This window comes from Patagioenas fasciata, chromosome 10 (genome assembly GCF_037038585.1).
Source record: "Patagioenas fasciata isolate bPatFas1 chromosome 10, bPatFas1.hap1, whole genome shotgun sequence".
In the NCBI taxonomy this organism is placed as follows: domain Eukaryota; kingdom Metazoa; phylum Chordata; class Aves; order Columbiformes; family Columbidae; genus Patagioenas; species Patagioenas fasciata.
In genome coordinates this window covers 11,087,780-11,106,591 of record NC_092529.1, presented here as the reverse complement: position 1 = coordinate 11,106,591, position 18,812 = coordinate 11,087,780, and the positions used below count along the sequence as shown (strand labels likewise).

The following is an 18,812-nucleotide window of genomic DNA, read 5'->3' as shown; positions in this document are numbered from 1 at the left end:
AGAAATATCAGAAGTATAGTTTCTATATTTTCTTTATGCAATGCTAAATGGATCCCAGAGAAGAAAAGGGGAAAAATTTCAAAAAGTTAGGTCTTGGATTACTTTCCCCTCATATAATTTTTAATAATAAAATGGAAGTTTTGGGGTGGAAGGAAAAAATGACATTTACTGACATTTAGCAGTTAAAATGTAATCCTTCCAGAGAATGAATAGCAGAAAAAGGTGGGGGTGGAAGAGAAGAGGATCGACTTCTGCCCTGATTACACAGAAGAAAAAAGTTAAAAAGCGTGGAATAAACTGACGGAAAGCACAAAACCATGAGTGTTTGCAGATGAAGTTCTCCCAAGCATGGAGGAGGACGTCAGAGGTCCCAGGAATACCGATTGTGGACTCCCAAGAAATATTCCCTACAAAACAAGCAGTCAGCTACAAACAATTAATGGTAATCAGTCATACTGAACTGGAAAGGAGATCATTATTCCTGATGTCTCAGTGGCAGTAATTAGTGACTAATACTAACACACACAGCTCAGAATCTGCATAGGATTCTATTTATTTGTTTAGGAAAATGCGTTATAAATTTAATTAACCCATTTTTAAAAAGCAAATAGAAAAGAAGAAAATCCCCATGAGTTTTGTAGCAGGAACACCAATCACTCCATGCAGATGCAAGCTGAGAGGCAAACATTCGTCAAGATTTCTATATGATCATGCAACAAAATGTGCATAGGAATCTAAAGATTCCGGTCCAAAAGTATAAGGTATTTAGATGAATAACTTCCAGATTTAGATCAAATGTGCTATGACAGTGCAAGCTATCTTGATTAAAGTTAATTTATTTTTTAATTAAAGTATTATTTGAAAGTTTGGACAGCTTAAGACAACTCAGTTCAGCCTGATTTCTCAACAGGGTCACCACCTTAGAAAAGTCAATCCTCTTTTGAATTGTTTCAAGTTACATAGTTGAAGCTGAGGGAGCTCTACACTGGTGAACTCTTATAAAACACCTGAGGTTCCAGGGAGCTGTGAAAGATGTTGTGCTTCAGAGAAGGTGAAGAACCTTTGGGTAATAAGAAGCAATCATAAAACAGAACCTTGATTCATTTTAATAAAATACTAACAGTGCTAATCTCAACCAAAGAGAATGAGCATTTAATGCTCTTGTGCACATAAAGCAGGGAGAAATGACAGGCAGTTGTCTCCTGGTAATCCCCTACACAGCAGGAAACCAGTGAAGATGGAACATGTAAGTGTTATTCATTTTTAGTATGAAACAGTGCAATGTTCCTCAGTGATGTACGCATGAGAACATGGTGACCAGCAGTGATATCAACAATACCATCCCCTACCAAGTCATCTCTATTTTAACTTGCTCAAACGCAGGTCAGTAGATCAATTTTAAGACAGAAATTACTGTTTCGGTTTGCAGAGTCAGAGCACCCTCAAAAAGCAGAAATGAAGAAATCAGATCTGGAACACACATGACTTGCCTAAGAACACAGTTGTTCAGGACACAATACCAAGTCATAGCACACTGAATGGGTTCAGATGTTCAAAGGCTTACATAAACAAAACCGGGGAATACCAGTCTCCTCAGAACTTTCAATGCTTGGGATAGATGGGACAGATGACACGAGAAACTCCCCATCCAGTAGTGTCCCAGGTGCTCTCCCATCCCACCGCCCCTGCTCACACTGACTGCCCAGGCTCCCAGCTCTAACCACTCTTCTTCTCCGAAACTGCCCTCCTGCAAACACTCCTTTGCCTATAGGATGCACGGCGCTCTAGTTTTTAAATTACACAGTCCTACACAGTTATTGGCTCATAGTGACAAAAATCAAGACTGTCACAGATACTAAGGACCAATCTGGGGTATTTTGATTTCACAAAAATTTATTATTGCTGTGTTGGATGTTTTATTGAACCAACAAGTGTGACACCTTTCTCCATATTTCCTCCATGAGACTTGGCTTTTGTGCACAAACACACAACATTGCAATCATTCACCTTCCCTCACACCTCCACAACAGTGATTCAGACAGCAGAGAGGTGGCAAAGACTCATAATTAATTGCTCTTGTATAAAGTCATTTATCAATAATGTAGACTGCTGTTTCCTCCTCCTTCTTACTGCAGTAAGACGTTGGATTTTGTAGATCTTAAGTGTCATATCTCATTTCTCAACAGTAACTGCCCAAGTCAAGACACTCACACTCACCTGCCAACACAGAGTTGTGCCTGGCAATCAGGATTTCTGAAATGCAACTGGAACTAAAGTCACTCTCACACCCCCTCTGCCCTCAAGAGGCCTTTAATCACAGCATCTCAACAACAGGAAAAAGCTATTACAGAGCTGAGAGACTGGAGGAAAATTCCACTTGATACCAATCCACCAGAAGTGAGACTGTTTCTAAATTAATTGACCTTTCCTCATTCACCACTCTCACTTTGTCAGTCTGTTTCCGTGTACTCTGGTGCTGTAAATCTTGTGAGATGCTGCTTTGTAGGTTTCCAAACCAAGAAAATCAACTGAAAAACCACCCAACTAAATCTGATAAACCCAACAAAACACCTAATTCCAGTAGACAAGACACTGCCTTTCATAGATTTTGAGCTTTTTAAGGATAATTTGTGTGCTACAAACTCCAATGCAGAGCCAGACACTTGGTAAGTAAGTGGCACAAACAGTAAGAATACAACCAGCTATCAAAAATGGTATGTGACTCTATTCTAAGTTGTAGATACGAAGCTTAGTCTTTAAAAGTCATTAAAAGGCATCCAAAAATTGAATTAAAACCATATCTGCAGTTGGGTACATTTAATGTATTTGAGCCAGCGCAAAGTATTAACTTCAAATTTCTCTAAAGCTTCAGCTTCTGCTTTAAGTGCCTCCAGCAGCTGCTTTTTAACATAATTTGTATTAAAGGTGAAAATAAGCAGCAGAAGGTGCCTGAAAAGAAATTTCAACAACATTGTACTATTTGCACTTCCATGGGCCAAGTCTGGTAAAAGGGCTTTCCTGCCCTGCCCTTCGTAAGAGGCAAGAAAAAAAAATTACATATATAAATAGCCCTTCCGAAAAATCAATTTCACTTTAAGTTTACACCCTAGTTTAGACAAGAACAACTTGCCCAGGAATACACATTTTTACATGAAGCTATTATGCAAGTGGTGGGCATTACCCAGAGCCACAACCAGGTGCAAAGCTGAGACCGAAGCTCCACCTCCCTCTCCTTTTACACCTGCACCAGCAATACACTTAACACAAGACAAGCAATAAGATGCCTATTGGAGCTCAAAGTTTCATTACTTATTCTGATAGTTTTGTAATTATAAGTTGTAACAACAGCCTATAGAAGACCACAGCCAAATTCGTATTGTATATCGAAACTATAGTGTTTCTTCACACCTGCAATGCTCAGAGAAGTGCTTTTTTCCTCTCAAGATCTTCTCAGCATCAGTACCAGGCACCTCCTGAGGCAAATGAATTTCACAGGTTAACTATGAATTAGAAAATACTTTTAAACAACGCAATTTCCCAAGGTCAGTAGGAGCAAGGCTTATTTCCCACCCTAAGGGGACGGGTGCCTCAGAAAACCCATGCTAGCAGGTTTAATTGGAGCAAGTTTCACATTACTGGACAAGGTAAAAGGACGATCATTTTTCATGTTCTCATCCATAAGCAGACACTGAACATGAGTCAAAAAGAAGAGTGCTCCACTCTCCTTTATTGCAAACTCACCGCTACAGGTTTTGCATGTATGCAAGTGCTATTCTGTTCACAGAAATGATCTTTAAAGAGCAGACACCAGGGCAGCACCTTTCAGAACACAGGGCTTGAAAGAACAGGAAGCTTCTAAGCATCAAGGAACCATCAAGCCCCGTCACCCTCCCAAGTGTCAAATTTTGACTGTAAATTAAATGGAAAGCGAAGAGTAGAACACAATGGAAGGCTTTTACTCTTCACAAAGACAATGGAGCCATTGTACCGTAGTGGCTGCAGCAAGGGCCTCTACCATGGGTAGGCAGCTGAGCCAGAAAATGCAGCCCCCTCCCCTCCCTACCTTGGAGCGCTGACATCTTTGGTGTTCACAACTCCGTTGCTGTGGAAACCAGTCTGCTGCTGACAATGCCACATTGACTAAAAGCAACATGTGGGAAAATGGAATAGGGCCCTGAGAGAAATTAATCCTTTACAAGAAAAATACGTACATACATTTTTGGTTAAAAATGAAGCAAGCAAAGGAGAGTATTTCTTGTCAATAGAGCTATGGCAGGACCAAACATCAGGCCTTTTGGCACTACAAATGGGATTTTAAGGACTCTTCATCCCTGAAATATGTGGTAGATTTGGTGCTAAGGAGTACACAGGAGTCCCACACAGGACACAGGTGTGTGAGGTGGCTGTGCCCCATCCAGTTTTCAACTGCTCTCCTTTGAAAACGAAACCCAAATCAACCCCACAGCATAACAGAAACCAACTGCAGTTACAAATCACTGCTCAAGTGCTTTCATAAGGGCTTGTGGCTGATTCACACCTAGGCAAACTACTCACCCCAGCCAAAATTTCACCACACAAGAAAGTTCAGTGGATGAAGAACATGAGTCACTCCACACCCTGCCGTTTCCAGTTTATATGTTTTAGAAGTGCCGTCCAAAAAACACAAAAAAGTTTTTCTGAGCTCTCCCCTTACAATGGGCTTAATAAATCTGTGCTCAGCCCTGGCTGACTCAGATGCCAGGAGCTGCCTTGGGCCTGTCGCTTGGAACACCAGCGTACTTAACAGAGTATTCAAGAAAAAAAAGTAATCCTGAGAAAAAGCCCATGGAGATGAGACAGAGTTTGAACTGGCAAGACATAAGATTTGTGAATGGTGCAACTTTAATAAGATCGGCTCCTTAGCCAAAACATCTGAAATTACTTGTAAAGATGGCACATTCAGGATTTTTTCAAAAGTTCAGCAAGTAAACTTTTCTGGAGGAAAAGTTAATTTTACACAAATTTAGTATTTGCTTTTTCTCGTAAAACAGGTCATGAAAGCTTCAGTGCAAAATGCCATATACTACAAAGATTCAGGAAGTAGGAGGCCACGCATGATTTACCTGCTGAGCAAGAATCCTCTTCCCCATCACTCCTGAAGTATTAAAATTCTGGAGCATTACAGCTTAATCTCATTTACGGAGCTTTGAATCATCTTAAGTACTCAGGAAGCCTGTGTAAAATATCACAATCCACGCAGTCTATAGACTCTAATCCAGACAGACCACACCAGCAGCTTTCACTGGTGATGATGGAAAGAAGTTCTCCAATTAATTAAACAGATGATTTACTCTCCAGCTCCAACACTGGCCACATCTCTGCCATCTTACATTTCATGAATGTCACCATGTCTTTCTACAGTTTAAGAGCCACAATGCAAACAGTTCAAACTCCACGGTACCCAGAGAACTGAGGATAGCTGTGCAGACAGCTGTAGTGTTGCTATTAGAATACAACACACCATCCTACAAGTCTGGCATTCTAAAGACATATTTAATGTGGAAAAAATCCATAACAAGGAAATACACACACATCATATGAGAAATGAGAACTTTTTGAGGGTCAAGCAAATAACAACTGCAAAAACATTTAGGGCTGCAAAATGCTACATATGATTACATGAATAAATGATTGCATCTTAAAAAAAAAAAAATCACTGTATACAGTTAAGAGATTAACATAAAGCAGCCTTTATCTGCAAGAGATTAATCTGTTAACTTTCGCAAATTCACTTTGGCTCTTTCTCCTAATGACAGTGACATCTTCCTTCTCTATGTTTCCCATCAATTTATCACAGTATGAAGCTAATACTTTTTTCTGTTGAGACTTAACTGGCAGCAAGCTATCCTAAAAAGTCGTTTATTCTCAGACCAGGCTGTTCTTACACAGGGTACTACAACAGACAAGGAAAAATACACTAAGGAAAAAAAGATGCGTGTAAGCCAAGAATCAGGTGTGGCCCTGATTCTTCTTGAATCGTAGAACATGTTATTAGGTTTTTCCAGCTTGGGCGTCTCTCTAGAGCAGGGCTGTCAAACTCATTTTCAGCGGGGGCCACATCAGCCTCGCGGTTGCCTTCAAAGGGGTGAATGTAACTACTCCTACATTTATACAGGCCTAAAATTACACTTGCCCCTTTGAAGGCAACCACGAAGCTGATGTGGCCCCCGCTGAAAATGAGTTTGACAGCCCTGCTCTAGATGGTATTACCATACGTAAATGAGGCTGAGGTATACTTGTCATGTAAATGAACTTTAAAATTCTTGCTTGTCATTCCCTTGCACTAAAGCCGATTTGCAAAATCCAGTTATCTGTAATGAGACTCTCAGCTAGCATGAATCAGCAAGGTTTTACTTTAATAAAAGATTTAAACTCTAAAGGGAAGAGGGAGAGACAAAGAGAAGGGTCTTCTGGTCCAAAGAGGTGTCGAGTGATTAGTCATGTCTGACCAACACGCACACGTGCTCTCCCTTTAAGTACCTTCCTTGAAGCTGTAATACTTTCTCAGAACTTTGAACCTAGGTGAGGGCAGGGAAACTTTGATCTTCCTGAACTTTGCTGCTACACAAGGCAGGGAAATGGCTTGTGCCAGCTTGCTAGTAGACTGGAATAGAACACGGAAGGTGCGAAGCAGCATCAATGTAGTTTTGTGGTATTTTTCAAGACGACTTAATGGGTAATAGCATTTGCCTTACTGTTTGAACTTTATAGCCTTAAAGAACTGCCATTGAAACTAGAAAAAATTGACTACACGTGGTTTTATTATTTTGGACCAACCACCCCCGCTCCCCTTTTTTTATTTGCTGTATTTCAGGAACAGGTCCTGTGTCCTGCTGTATTGTAAGGAGCAGACCAGTTAAGAATGTCAGACCTTCAAAGTAAATTGATAAATTCCACCTTTTGTAAATTAAGTAGTCCGACTGACACTTCGGAAGGCGCCATTCTGGCCCAAATATGCATGAAGTGCTGAAAGACTGAGGTCTTGAATGACTCACTGGTCTAAAAACAATTCTTGAAGCAGTAGAAACGACCCACTTTTTAATCGACTGAATGTTATTTTAAGTATTTTATGCATATTTACGTAATATTTACCAAGATTGGTACTGAAGGATAAAATTCAAGGACCAGTCTCATGCTGTCCATATTTTAGGTACTTCTCCATACACTGGGGGCTGCCAGAACTTTTCTGAACTCATATTCATTCTACGCTGTATCTGGCTTTGATCTACAACACATAGCTTTATTACTCATATTCAGCTGTGTTACTGACACCAAATTTACTGTAGTATGAGATAAACTAGTAAAAATAGGTAGGTAAGAGGGAACTACAGAATACTTCACTAGAAAGTGCTAATTTCCTCCTGAAGCGTACAATCACTGCAGTAAAGCAAGAGCTCCTTCATCCTGCACAAAACATAACCAACAAGTACACTTAGCTCCCCTGAATTCCCACCACAGTCCTAGTTTAGTACAACATTATTCTTCCTTATACTAAAAATATTGAAATGTTTCACTCCTAATCTGGCATAATTTTATTCTCTCCTAAAATCACAATTTATAGTATCTAAGAGGCTTATTAACGTTTCCTATTCTATAATCAATCATCAGCTGAAAATAGCCATACTTGCACTGTATGCATTGCCTTCTTCACCACTGCATTTTTTTCCTTGATCTTCATCTTATTTCAGGCAATAAATATGGTATTTTACAAGTACCAGCTATTAGGTAACTTACAAAACAAATACTTTGGACTGTACAGCCTCCCGTTTGTGAGCAATCACAACCTGACTTCAGGGTATACTAACTCAAAAACAGACTACCCAGCAATTAGCTTACAAGATGTACTATTAAATGTAATCAGAAACGTAGCTCAAGACTAAATGAAATTAAGGTGATGCAGAATTACTATCTTTCTCCACAGCAACTCCACTTCAGAAAGCAGAACAACATTGTCTATGCAGCCCTATGCATGGTTTCAAAGAACCATTTCGAAAATGACTTTTTTTGCGAAGTTTCTTTCTCCATTAGCTGCTTTCCTTCCTTCTGAGCACAGAGTTATGCTAATACTCTTATGGATAACAGTAAAGCTTCCTACTCTACAGTTTTTATATCATTCACCAGAAGTTCCTTAAATCTAAAAGGCAAAGAGCCTGTTCATTTTTGTGTTTGCTTTTTGCTTCATTTATCTTCCAGGCTTCACCTATTTGTCTTCAAATCAGCAAGTCATGAACACTCATTGTTGGCACTTGGCAGCACAGGACATTTTCCATGAGGCTTAACTCCTATTTATTCTAGACGATAAGACCTATGAACTATCAGGTCCATTCATACACACTCGGCCTTAACCTGGAAGTTCCAGATGACAGGAGGGCAGCTGCAGTACAGGGCTCAGGCACACAGTGCTCAGGGGAGCAGCACTTTGCAACTGCTCCTCTGTTATTCAGGAGGGTTTTCATAGCAAAACTACCAATACACTCATGATCAATGTACTTTGCTTTACTGAAGTGCCAAGGGTCTTTGCTTTGCTGCTATGCCTGAATTGTCCTTCTTTTTCTTCTCCTGGAAAGAAGCAACATATGTTTACTGAAGGTGAATAGTATGCCAACAACATGTAACACTGTTTTTACATCTGAAATATTCACCAAAATCCTGAAGCTGCAGAGGTAGACAAGTCCCAATACCCCAAGAGAATGCTCTCTAGCTCTCTTTTCTTGATTCCAACTCTGAACTCTTTTTACCATCTTTCATAAAAATAAAGTAGGTCATCAAATGCACTGAAACATTATTTTGACAACATTTACTGCGAATTTGTGCCAAAAATAAAATAAAAAAAAAAAAGCAAGGGAAAAAAAAGGAAGAAAGAACAAGGAACTGTATATGGGACTTTTTTTAATGAGAAGCAAGTCCCAAGAGTCTACATTTATCCTCACAGATAGTCAGCTATTTTGCTCTCCTCCTCTCCCTAAAAAAAATTGGAGGAGTGTGAAAAACAGTAGAGAACACCCGGGCTGATGACAATGTTAAAGATATTTTAGCCCCAAAAGGTAAAGCGAACAGAAGGGGGCAGGCTGGCAAAGAAGAGATAAAAATAGAAGAGTGACTAGACTTCACTTGACTGCTATTTCTGGATCAAAGAGATCTGAGAAGGTTTTCTGTTTGCAAGGGAGAGACCAAAACAAAGTTGTCTTGTAGAAGGGAACCGTCCTGCACAGCAGTTTCATTTATGCTTCTACTTTTCTAAATTCCTGCATTCTGACTATTTGGAAACGGTGCTGTCCAGGCCAAAACATCATTATATGTCTAAGCGAGTAACCAGATTAGATTTTCTGGAGCAGGACAGCAATGCATGTGGCATTTCAATCTAACAGGAACAAAGCTGACAGCACACCGCAGCAAATCACCATGCCAAACAGAGTAAACTAAGCCACATAATACTTCAAGAAAATAACCGAAGTTCTGCAGTATCTCTGAGAGGATGCCTTCTGTTTTCCCACTGTAAAATGATTAGTGAAATTCTAACCAGTGCCAATTACAGATACAGACTAAAGACGACAAGGGGGACCTCCCAATTACTGTATGTAGTGCTTGACTGACATATGGCTCTGGGGATGAATGTTTCTGCCTGTTTGAGCCCTTTTGAGTACCTCAGTCAAAATTCCTTCCATTGAGTAATTTCTGTCCAGATCCTGGCTGTGCTGGCGTTGTTCCCATATAAAAGAAAACCTGCAGGCAGAAAGCAGTGCCATCTGCCAAGTCAGAAGCTGCTTTAATGGGCAAGTTTGGTGTGAAGGGGAACAGACTATTATGCTTTATCTTCAGCAGCAGGAGTGATGTTATTTCTTTCCCAGAAGTAGGTTACAGTGAGCACACTCATGCCTGAAGTATTTGTCCACAAATACACATAGATCTCAATTTATTCCGCACAAGCAACCCCCATGAAAAAACACAAAAAGAAACAAACAAAACACAAACACCAAAACCACAACCACAACCAAAAAACAAAAGAAACCCCACACACAAACAAAAATACTCCACCATTCCTTTTTTCCTGCTCAACTTGCAATTAAGTCTTCACATTTCTCTTTACCTGTCAGACCAGTTGCTTTTTCTGTGACAGCTTCATCAGCCTCCACTTTCTATTCCTCAAAGTGACTGGTAACCCTGCCATCACACCTAGGAAGTATAAGCAGTGGCAAAGCAGAAATGCCAAGGCTCTGTTGTCCCTACATAGAGAATGCTGCACTGAAGCTGTTTACCAACAGTTTTTCCCCCAGGTTTCTTGTCCATTTTCCCTAACTGTTTTGACTGGATGGTTTGTTCCGAAGTCTCACCTGGAGCAGGTTTGAGACTTGCATGGCCCAGTTCAGGTTTCACAAGAGCAAGCAGAAAACCCTTCCTCTGAATATTTTCATCCTTGCAAATATCTTCATCCTTGCAAATATCTTCAGGGCTAGGGAAAGACCTTTCTCTTCTTGCCAATTAACCAAACACCATTTTTACACTTCCTTGTTGGGTAATCTTCTCATTAGACCATCTTTGGAGAGAACAGAGGATTCTCTCTGGGCTGCTGCTAGTTTTACTTAATTGCATATTTAACTTTTTATTCCACACTTAAACTAATAATGATGAGAAATACATACATGCAAGCAGCAAACTATTACCTGCCATTTAGACTCCCTAGAGAACTCATAAACATCTTAATATTTCTGTCCCTTTCAGAAGAAAAGTACACACATTCCACAGCTGTGGGAGGAAAGAAGGGCAGAAGATGACAAACACATATATAATGTAATTTCAGTGATACATTAGCCGTTACTGATAAAGCTCCAGCTTGGGAAGGAAGGTAGTGCTTTGGTCATTAATAAAAAAGTTCTGAGAAAATCAGCCAAGTCAATCAGTGCTAAACAGAAACCAGTATGAAAGGATTTAGTATAGGTTCCTCCTCCTCATCAGGCCAAGGACCTTCTGTCAGGACACAGCAACTTTCTCTCTCTTCTCCCCTTCCCCAACTCTGAGCGCTGAATTTAAAAAATATCCTACAGATGTTAGTACCCATAAGAATGTATCTCCTATCTGAATCCAGAGCTACAAAATTTGCTCTGAAACACACTTGTTGTCACTGGATTGTGCTCTGGAACAGCAGCTTCAATTTTAAAATGCTTCCAGACCTTACAACTGTGAAACCTTTGAAGTATGAACAGTATACAATCAGCAACAATGCTGCTGAACTCTTCAGAACCAGCAGAACAGCTTCAGTATTAACTGTTATCCTTTAGCACAATACAATAGAAATTGATGTTGATAGCACTTCAGAAGGATCTAATTAATGAATCACCTCAGAGTTACAAAAACCTAACCCTGCCCTGTGCATGCGCAAAACCCCAGTGCTTCCAGTCTGTCTGCCAAAACCTCCACTTTCCCCAGGATAAACTTCTGTGAGTCAGCTACATGAAGTTAATACAAAAAAAAACAGTGTGATAAAGAAAATGAGAGCATTGGAAACCTGAATTAATTGGCATGTTATTATATGATAGGCTTTTCTAGTTCCTCTATTAAAAATCTTTTCAATACATGAAGTTACCAGATCTTTCCAGTCTGCTCTATCAAAACACAAAGGCTTTGCTGGGGACAGCAGTTCTAGTTTGGTGAGACCACATCCAGAGCTTGGCAGACCTTCCAGCTGACCATGAGCAGATTTGTCCTGCTGTCAGCAAATGCAGAGTGTGAGGTGTAAGAAAAGGAAGGGTACCTGAAAGCCTTCTAGACATCCCAACTAACCAGATTAACATCAGCAAGGATTCAGTAACATTCTTAAGTAATTCTCATGACAATTACTTAGCTGATTTCCAGTCTTACCATACAGAATCATTGTGGTTCTCATTTGAGCTGCTTTTTTCTAACAATGTTGTTTAAAAGCATCAGGGAAATCTTCGCGTTTAAAGCTGCAGAGCAAAAGGCAGGTAATCTTTATGTTCTCTAATGAATGGTTATTGCTCCATCTATTTAAGTGGTACTTATAACCATAAATATCTACTAAACTTACTTGCCAATACTGGTGTAATCAGTGCTTTCTGAGGTAATATCCTTCAGTAAATGGATTGCAAAAATAAAGAGGAGAATAAGTGAGTAAACAACTAGAAATGCCCCTTAAGGAAAGTTTTCAAAAGGAGGAAAGCCTCAAGACCAATGAACACTTAAACAGTTCCCAGTTTAGGCCTATTTCATCGTGCAAAAACCAAAACAGCTTCCTTCCCAATTATTGCATAATATCTTCATTCAAAATCTAGCAAGATTTCTCACAGAACACTGTTCTCTCCCCTGCTTTTTTGTCTTTTAAATGTGAACATGAGAATTTCACAGCTGGTAACATTCTTTTGGAAAGTCATGCAGAATATTCTGGAAAAGAATCATGTTTGGACTACAGCGTTGTAAGTAACAGCAAACATTTCCACATATTCAAATTCTTCATGCAGCACTCTTTGTGAAACATAAGCAACAGAACAAGTAGCTTTTACAGGGCTTTGGAAATGAACTCCGGCCTCCAAACTATAAATAAGGAGGAAAAAAAAAGCCTGCATACCTTCAAAGCACATTTCTGGCCTGTCTGCTTGTTGAAACACTCCAGCACTTTGCCGTTGATTCCTAACCCTAGCACCCGTTTGGAAAGTTTGTAGTCATCTGTAACTGCATGTTTTTTTATCTCTAGTTTGACATGGGCTGCTCCTCCAGGCAAGGATTTCACGCTGCTCTTGTTATCCTCGTGACTCTCTGGCTGGGATTCCTGTTCACCTTCACCTTGTTCCATATCAGGAAAGGGTCTGAGAGAGATACCCAAGAGATTCCCTGTGGGGTATCCTCTGCAAAGTCCCTCCTCTTAGGCGATCAAACCCAGTGCTTCAAACAGTCCATTTGCTTGCCATTTAGTCCTGAGTAAAAACGTAAACGAGTATTAGTAATTGATGTGAACTAATCGTTCTCCGCCCTAAACACTTTTCTCCCTTTCTTAATCAGATGACCAGGCCCTGGAGAGACCAAAAGGGGATGAGGTGCTCAGGAAAGCACATTTTATTTAGTGTTACAGACCAGTCACCGCAGTTTCAACGTACATAGCTATCAGTCCGCAGTTCTAAATTATTGCTTATATTGCAACAAGTGCCTGTGTTGAGTCTTGGACTAAAGTCTTATACAGCTAAGCTCTGTCTAGCAGAACAGAGATAGACTCTGCTTCAAGGACCTTGTAAACCCCCATCAACAACTTGTTGCCTCAATGTTTTATGTAGAAATCTCCACGACGTTTCCCTGCCTCATCCTGACACTCCAGGTTACACAACAGAACCACGAACACTTGGATTAGACCGCCGAGGGGCATTGCCTGGGCGGGCATCGGACCTGAACGCTGGGCCAGCGCTTACCAAACTGCCCCGGGGAGGTGCCGGGGCCTCCGAACCCGATAACACATTGAGCCACGAGCGGGCGAAGCGCCGCAGGGAGGCCGAGGGCCGCTCCTGAGGCCGGGAGACGCCGCCAGGCCCGAGCCCGGCCCCGCCGGCAGCCGCCCCAGGCGAGGGCGCAGCCCCCTCAGCGAGGGGAGCGGGGCGGCTCGCTCAGCCCCCAGCCGCGAGGCGGAGGCAGCGGGCGGGGAAGCACCGAGGCGGGAAAACCCCGCGGTGAGGTGCGGCGAGGCGGGCTGCAGGGGGTGACGGCAGCGGGGGGACGGCGCGGTGGTAGTAGGGGGGCTCCCCCGGTGGAGGACGGTTACCTGCCTGTGGCGGCGCGGCCCCAGCCGAGGCTTCCCGGTGCGGAGTCCCGGAAGGCGGCGTCTGCCTGAGCCCGCCCCGCCGCCCTGGGCAGGTGCGCGCCGCCTCCCCCTGCCGCGCCGAGGGGAAGCCTCCTGCGGCGGGGCCGGGCCCGGCCCGGCTCGGCTCGGCTCGGCTCGACCCCCGCATGGGCTGAACGGGGAGCGGGAAGCCCCGGCCGGAGCTGCCTCATCCCCCCTGCGGCTATGTGGGGCAGAGCGGGCGGTGCGCCGAGCAAGGACGCGCGGGTGGTGGGGAACATCCCCTGCGTAGGGCGGTGTTTTTAAGGCACCAGCCATGTTATTAATGTATCGGGGTAAACGGCCCCGCTGGAGGGGGCGGTGGGGAGCGGGCTGTGCCGCAGCGCGCCCGCGCGGTGGCGGGGGAGGAACGGCCACCGGTTCGGGGGTGACGGAGCGACACGTTCGCTCTGTTTGAAACAACCAGGCTATTGCTGTGGAACGAGGCATTTGAGACTCGATACCGGACAGGCTACAATCTTTTAGGCGCTACAGCTATCAAAATAGTCGGTGCTGATGTTAAAGGCGACCTTTTCTGCCACAGAAACAGTCGGTATTTCGTTGCATTTCTGTATGCACAGTTAGGGTATGGTTCCCACAGCAACTGTCGCTCATCGCTGGTGCACAGAGTGTAGTTACAGGGATGTGAAATGCTGAGTTTTTCCTACATACGAAGATGAGTCATGCCTTGAAATGGAGCTGTGTTTGTATCACTGGAAAGAGCTTAAAGTTCACGTGCTTTCAAGTTAAAAATACATTTGTCATTTTACATAACATAATGGCATCTGGAGTTCTAGTGGTTAGGAAAATAATTAAAAGGGCTAATGAGTCGTTTCTCCAAGGGATAAAATGTAGTTCAGCTTAGCGGGATGCAGATCTGCAGGATGTTGCCGTGTGATGTGACACTACAGCTATTCTGCCCCAGGTTTCCCTTCCAGGCTTCCAGCAGTTCAGCTGCTGAAGGGCCTGGTCCCCTGATTCAGTTCACCTATTCTGGGCTAATCAGATCCCAGAGGAACACAGCTATTTCCAACCTTTCCTTCTCAGGTTTGGCTTCCAGCCTTCTTAGGCTCTGCACCACCTCCTGCTGTGGCAATCTCAGGGAAATGTACATGTAACTGAGCTCCCAGGTTGCAGCCCCTCAATGACACTGTTCTGTAGTCAGCAGCTTGCTCTTTCCTTCCTGCAGCTTCTGCCTGTATTTGCTCTTTTATTTGTCCTGGATGGTAATTTCCTTCTCCTTACAACACGTAACTATACTCCTCTTCCCAGCTCTCAGTCACTGGGGGCCAAACCCTTAAGAAAACTTCTGATGCTCTCAGTTCTCTTCTGTAATTTATAATTTGAGAAATATACTCCTTCCCACCGATTTGTAGCTTCCATCCCCAGCACCACTTCTGATCTTTTAATGTAACTCTAACACAACAGTCCATGCCTGACCAAAGCAAGCAGTTGCTACAGCGGCTAGCACATTAAAGCTAGCAGAAGGCAATTTATGGCGCTATTCTGGGAAATATTAAATGTTGCAAAAATTCCAAACAGATGTCTACTGCTATTTTTTACAGAGTGTGTCAGAAGCAAGGAATTTCATTAAGAAATTATGACTCTTTCTAACTATTACAAGAATGAGCTTCTACAAAATAAGCTCTGCGTGGAAAGAAACGATAGACAAGGGAATAAGGCAGATTCTTCTGTTTGAAGTTAGTTGGTTCTACGCGTCTCAGTTATGAACAGTCTCCCACTGAGAAGAGTTCAACAGGTACAATAAAAAACACATTTTTCAAGCCATTGGTTGAAATGAGATCTTTCTGAAAGCTATGCTTGTTTGGGTTCACTACTTGATATTATCTATATATGCTTATAGCAAAGTTTACCATTTTACCAGCAACCTTAATAAGTTTAAACAGGGCAGTTTAAAGAGGACTTTAAAAATCCAGAGTGAATCATGATTAATAAGGCCTTACACCAACCCTCTGCTAATTTCACCCACCATAAACTCAAAAAGGCCTTTCTAGCACCAGCCTGAGTATCAAATAGCTTCACTGCACACAAGGATGACCAGGGCTGAGGACCAAAAAGCCAATAAATACATTTCCTTGCTCTTTGTCTTCATTTTTTGTCTTAGATAGGCTGTCCAAGCACAAAGCATATCTCTACCCCAGGCAAAACACAAATATCATGTGCAGAAAATCTTTAAAACCAGTGACAAAGACACTATTCCTCAATATCTAAAAGTCTCTGCAACAAAGATTTTTAGAAGTAACAAGGTGGCAATCTGATTCTGTAAGTAACAGCCAAAAGTATCCCGTGCTCTTGTACTTGTCAGTCTCTTCCACCAGACATCTCTCCTGATTTTGTTTAGCTGATGCTTTTTATTCAGTGTTATTCCGCCCATGCTGGGCAGCCCCACAGCACTGTTGTTTGGGTGCTGCGCAGGTGAAATCACTGCTCTAGTGACCTGGTCTGGTGTCCTAGGTGACTGTGTTGGGTATTCACTCTCAAGTGCCTGCACTTGTAAATCCCAGCCTTTGCGATCCACACGCAGTTTGTACAGAGCCAAGAACATTCATTTGTGCAATATCCTTCTTTTAAGCTGCTTAAGGTTTTATAATTTCTCTGATGAGCACTGGGGGAGGGACGAGCATGCTGGGGCCAGGCACACATCTGGAAGCTAACATCTGGGTTAACCATATAATGCAAACACCTCTGACATCCTAAAGGCAAGCATGGTCACCTTGGCTGCAGTCAGCCCCCTGGGACTATTTCCCACATGTCTGCTTTCAAATGCCAGTTTTAGATCTCCCTGGGAATTACATCTCATACAATCAAAAACTTACACCGCGGATCCTACAGCTTTTCTTTGTGCTTGTGGCAGGTTGAGCCGCGTTAGTATCCTTTGGAGATACTGATGGAAGACACGCTGACAGGCCCATTGCAGCTTATTGCGTTGGGGGACGTTTTTCATTGAAAATAGATGTTTTTGTTTATTTATTGATGTTTGCCTTTTGAAGTTTAAAAAAACCCACAGTACTATTAGAGGATAAGAGCCAACTACGGCAAAAATACTTTCATCCTCACAAAAATCCCTAAAACTGTAAATTAAATATTAATCCTGTTTTTACCAAAAATCCCCAACAGCAGCAACACAAACCAACTCATTTCAAGAAAGAATTTAGTAGCTCAGCTATGCCTGCCTTGCCCCAAACTAGAAAAGTAGCTTATAGGAGAAAATAACCCAACAATAAGGCCCTAATCTTGCAATAAGTTTTGGGTCAGCAGTCCTGCTTCTCTAAGCTAGTGTGTTAACCCTGTGAAGCTTCATATTTTAGCCAGCACACAGTTTGGAAATGCTGTTCCTGATTTTATCATGTCTTGGATATCACAGGTGCCCATGAACAGAGAGCACTACTGTTTAAATCCAGAAGGTTAATTTTGGCTGTCCCACTGGGTATTTTCATTGCCTTTTTGCAATTCAGTAACAGTAATATCTGGGATCAAAAACATTTCAGACTTTCAAGTATCTAATTTCTTAACAAAAATGAAATGAAATATCTGAGTTTGTTCTAATCTGGAGAGCTAGGAAAGCTGATGTCATCAAAGGTTCTTTGAGGGATGGCATATTTTGGAGGAGTGATACTTACCTGAATGCTATGGTTACCTGAGTTTATTTACATACAAAAGTGATTTGCACAGAGGTTAGTCCTTTGATAACAATGTCTTGTGGAAATCAATATCAGCTACAATAAAGAAAATAGCATAATCAACTGGAAAGATAGTGACTTGTTTTTCTGAAACACTGCTTCCTCTGACTAACAGCTTTATATTTTTCCTCGTATTATGAAAAATCCACTCTCTGGGATTCATTATATAGATGTCACCAAGGATAAAATCCTCTGTATTGTCAGGTTGAAGTGAGGACACAGCTCTTTCTGACTGGGTGGTTGCAACAACCTTATTAAATCTCTCAGGAAGTTCTTCAGAAACTGCGTCTGTGATATTAAAAGAAAGAAAGGGCAGCTCTACAGAACAATATTGTGACATGAAGGAGAAGAAAAGAAGCTTCTTGTAGGATCTTTAGTTTAGTCTGTCACGTACACAGTGGTCTGAAGCAGAGACTACATACAGGTTTTTTCACCTATCCTGTTCTGCTCTGGAGGGGTAGTTTTACCCATACTACTAGGAAAGCTGATCAGCAAACAACCTAGCTCTTTTCTTTCTCTTGATGAGCTGAAAATGGGCTTATAGAGCTCTTTCATGGGCAATGATGTTTATCTGATGCTTTGTGATTACCAAACCAGAACAATTTCTCTTTTACTCTCAACACTCTCTGCCCTGACCGACCTTGGACTATAACGTGGTTTCCAGGAGGAATTACAAATTCTAGCTATGAACCAGCTGCTAGTGAAGAAAAGGGAATTCTCGAGAGCACCAATCTCATGATCTGGAGAGTGTGTCTTAACATCTGATGTAGTTCCTCAAGATTCCTTCCTCCCTTTAGTATACACTCAGCAGCTATTTTTCAAGAGAAACATAGCAGAGGCTAGGACAATTGCTTTTATAATCCTGGACTCAGACACCTTATTACAGATACCTTGTCTTGGTCATTGAGAAGGTCTGGGGAGGCTCCATCCCTGTTCCTCCACTAAGGGCTACTGTCTGGGGATCTTAGAGCAGAAGGAGCCCTGGGACACAGCTTATTTACAGAGAGAGACAGAGAGGTACCAATTGGACTTTTCCATTTCACCAGAAAGTAAAAAAAAAAAAATCAAACAAAACAGTGTTTTTCACAGAAGTATCATAAACCAAAAGCATCATAAATCTCCCAATCTGTCTACAGAAGATAGTGCTTCATTTTATGCTGCAGTGAAGCACAAGAAATTAATCTCTCTCTTTCATTGAGAGAGATCCTGCAACTAATGGGTATGGTGACATTATCTGACAGCCCTGGGGTGGCCTT

General features: G+C 42.0%; 1 protein-coding gene across 4 annotated transcripts in view; it reads right to left on the bottom strand.

The window, feature by feature from the left end:
* MAPKAPK3 (MAPK activated protein kinase 3) overlaps nt 1-13,994 on the bottom strand; it is a 50,809-nt gene extending 36,815 nt beyond the window's left edge. Inside the window, exons 1-2 of one of the 4 annotated variants that reach the window (XM_065845813.2) lie at nt 13,799-13,994; nt 12,620-12,965 (exon numbers count right to left, since the gene is read on the bottom strand). In XM_065845813.2, coding sequence (XP_065701885.1) covers nt 12,620-12,844 — 225 coding nt within the window. In that variant the 5' untranslated portion in view covers nt 12,845-12,965; nt 13,799-13,994. Of the gene's footprint in view, nt 1-12,619; nt 12,966-13,451; nt 13,546-13,798 lie in introns of those variants that run through there. The other 3 variants (XM_065845810.2, XM_071813126.1, XM_065845811.2) reach the window with 3 other exon arrangements.
* Between the last annotated feature and the right edge of the window lie 4,818 nt (nt 13,995-18,812).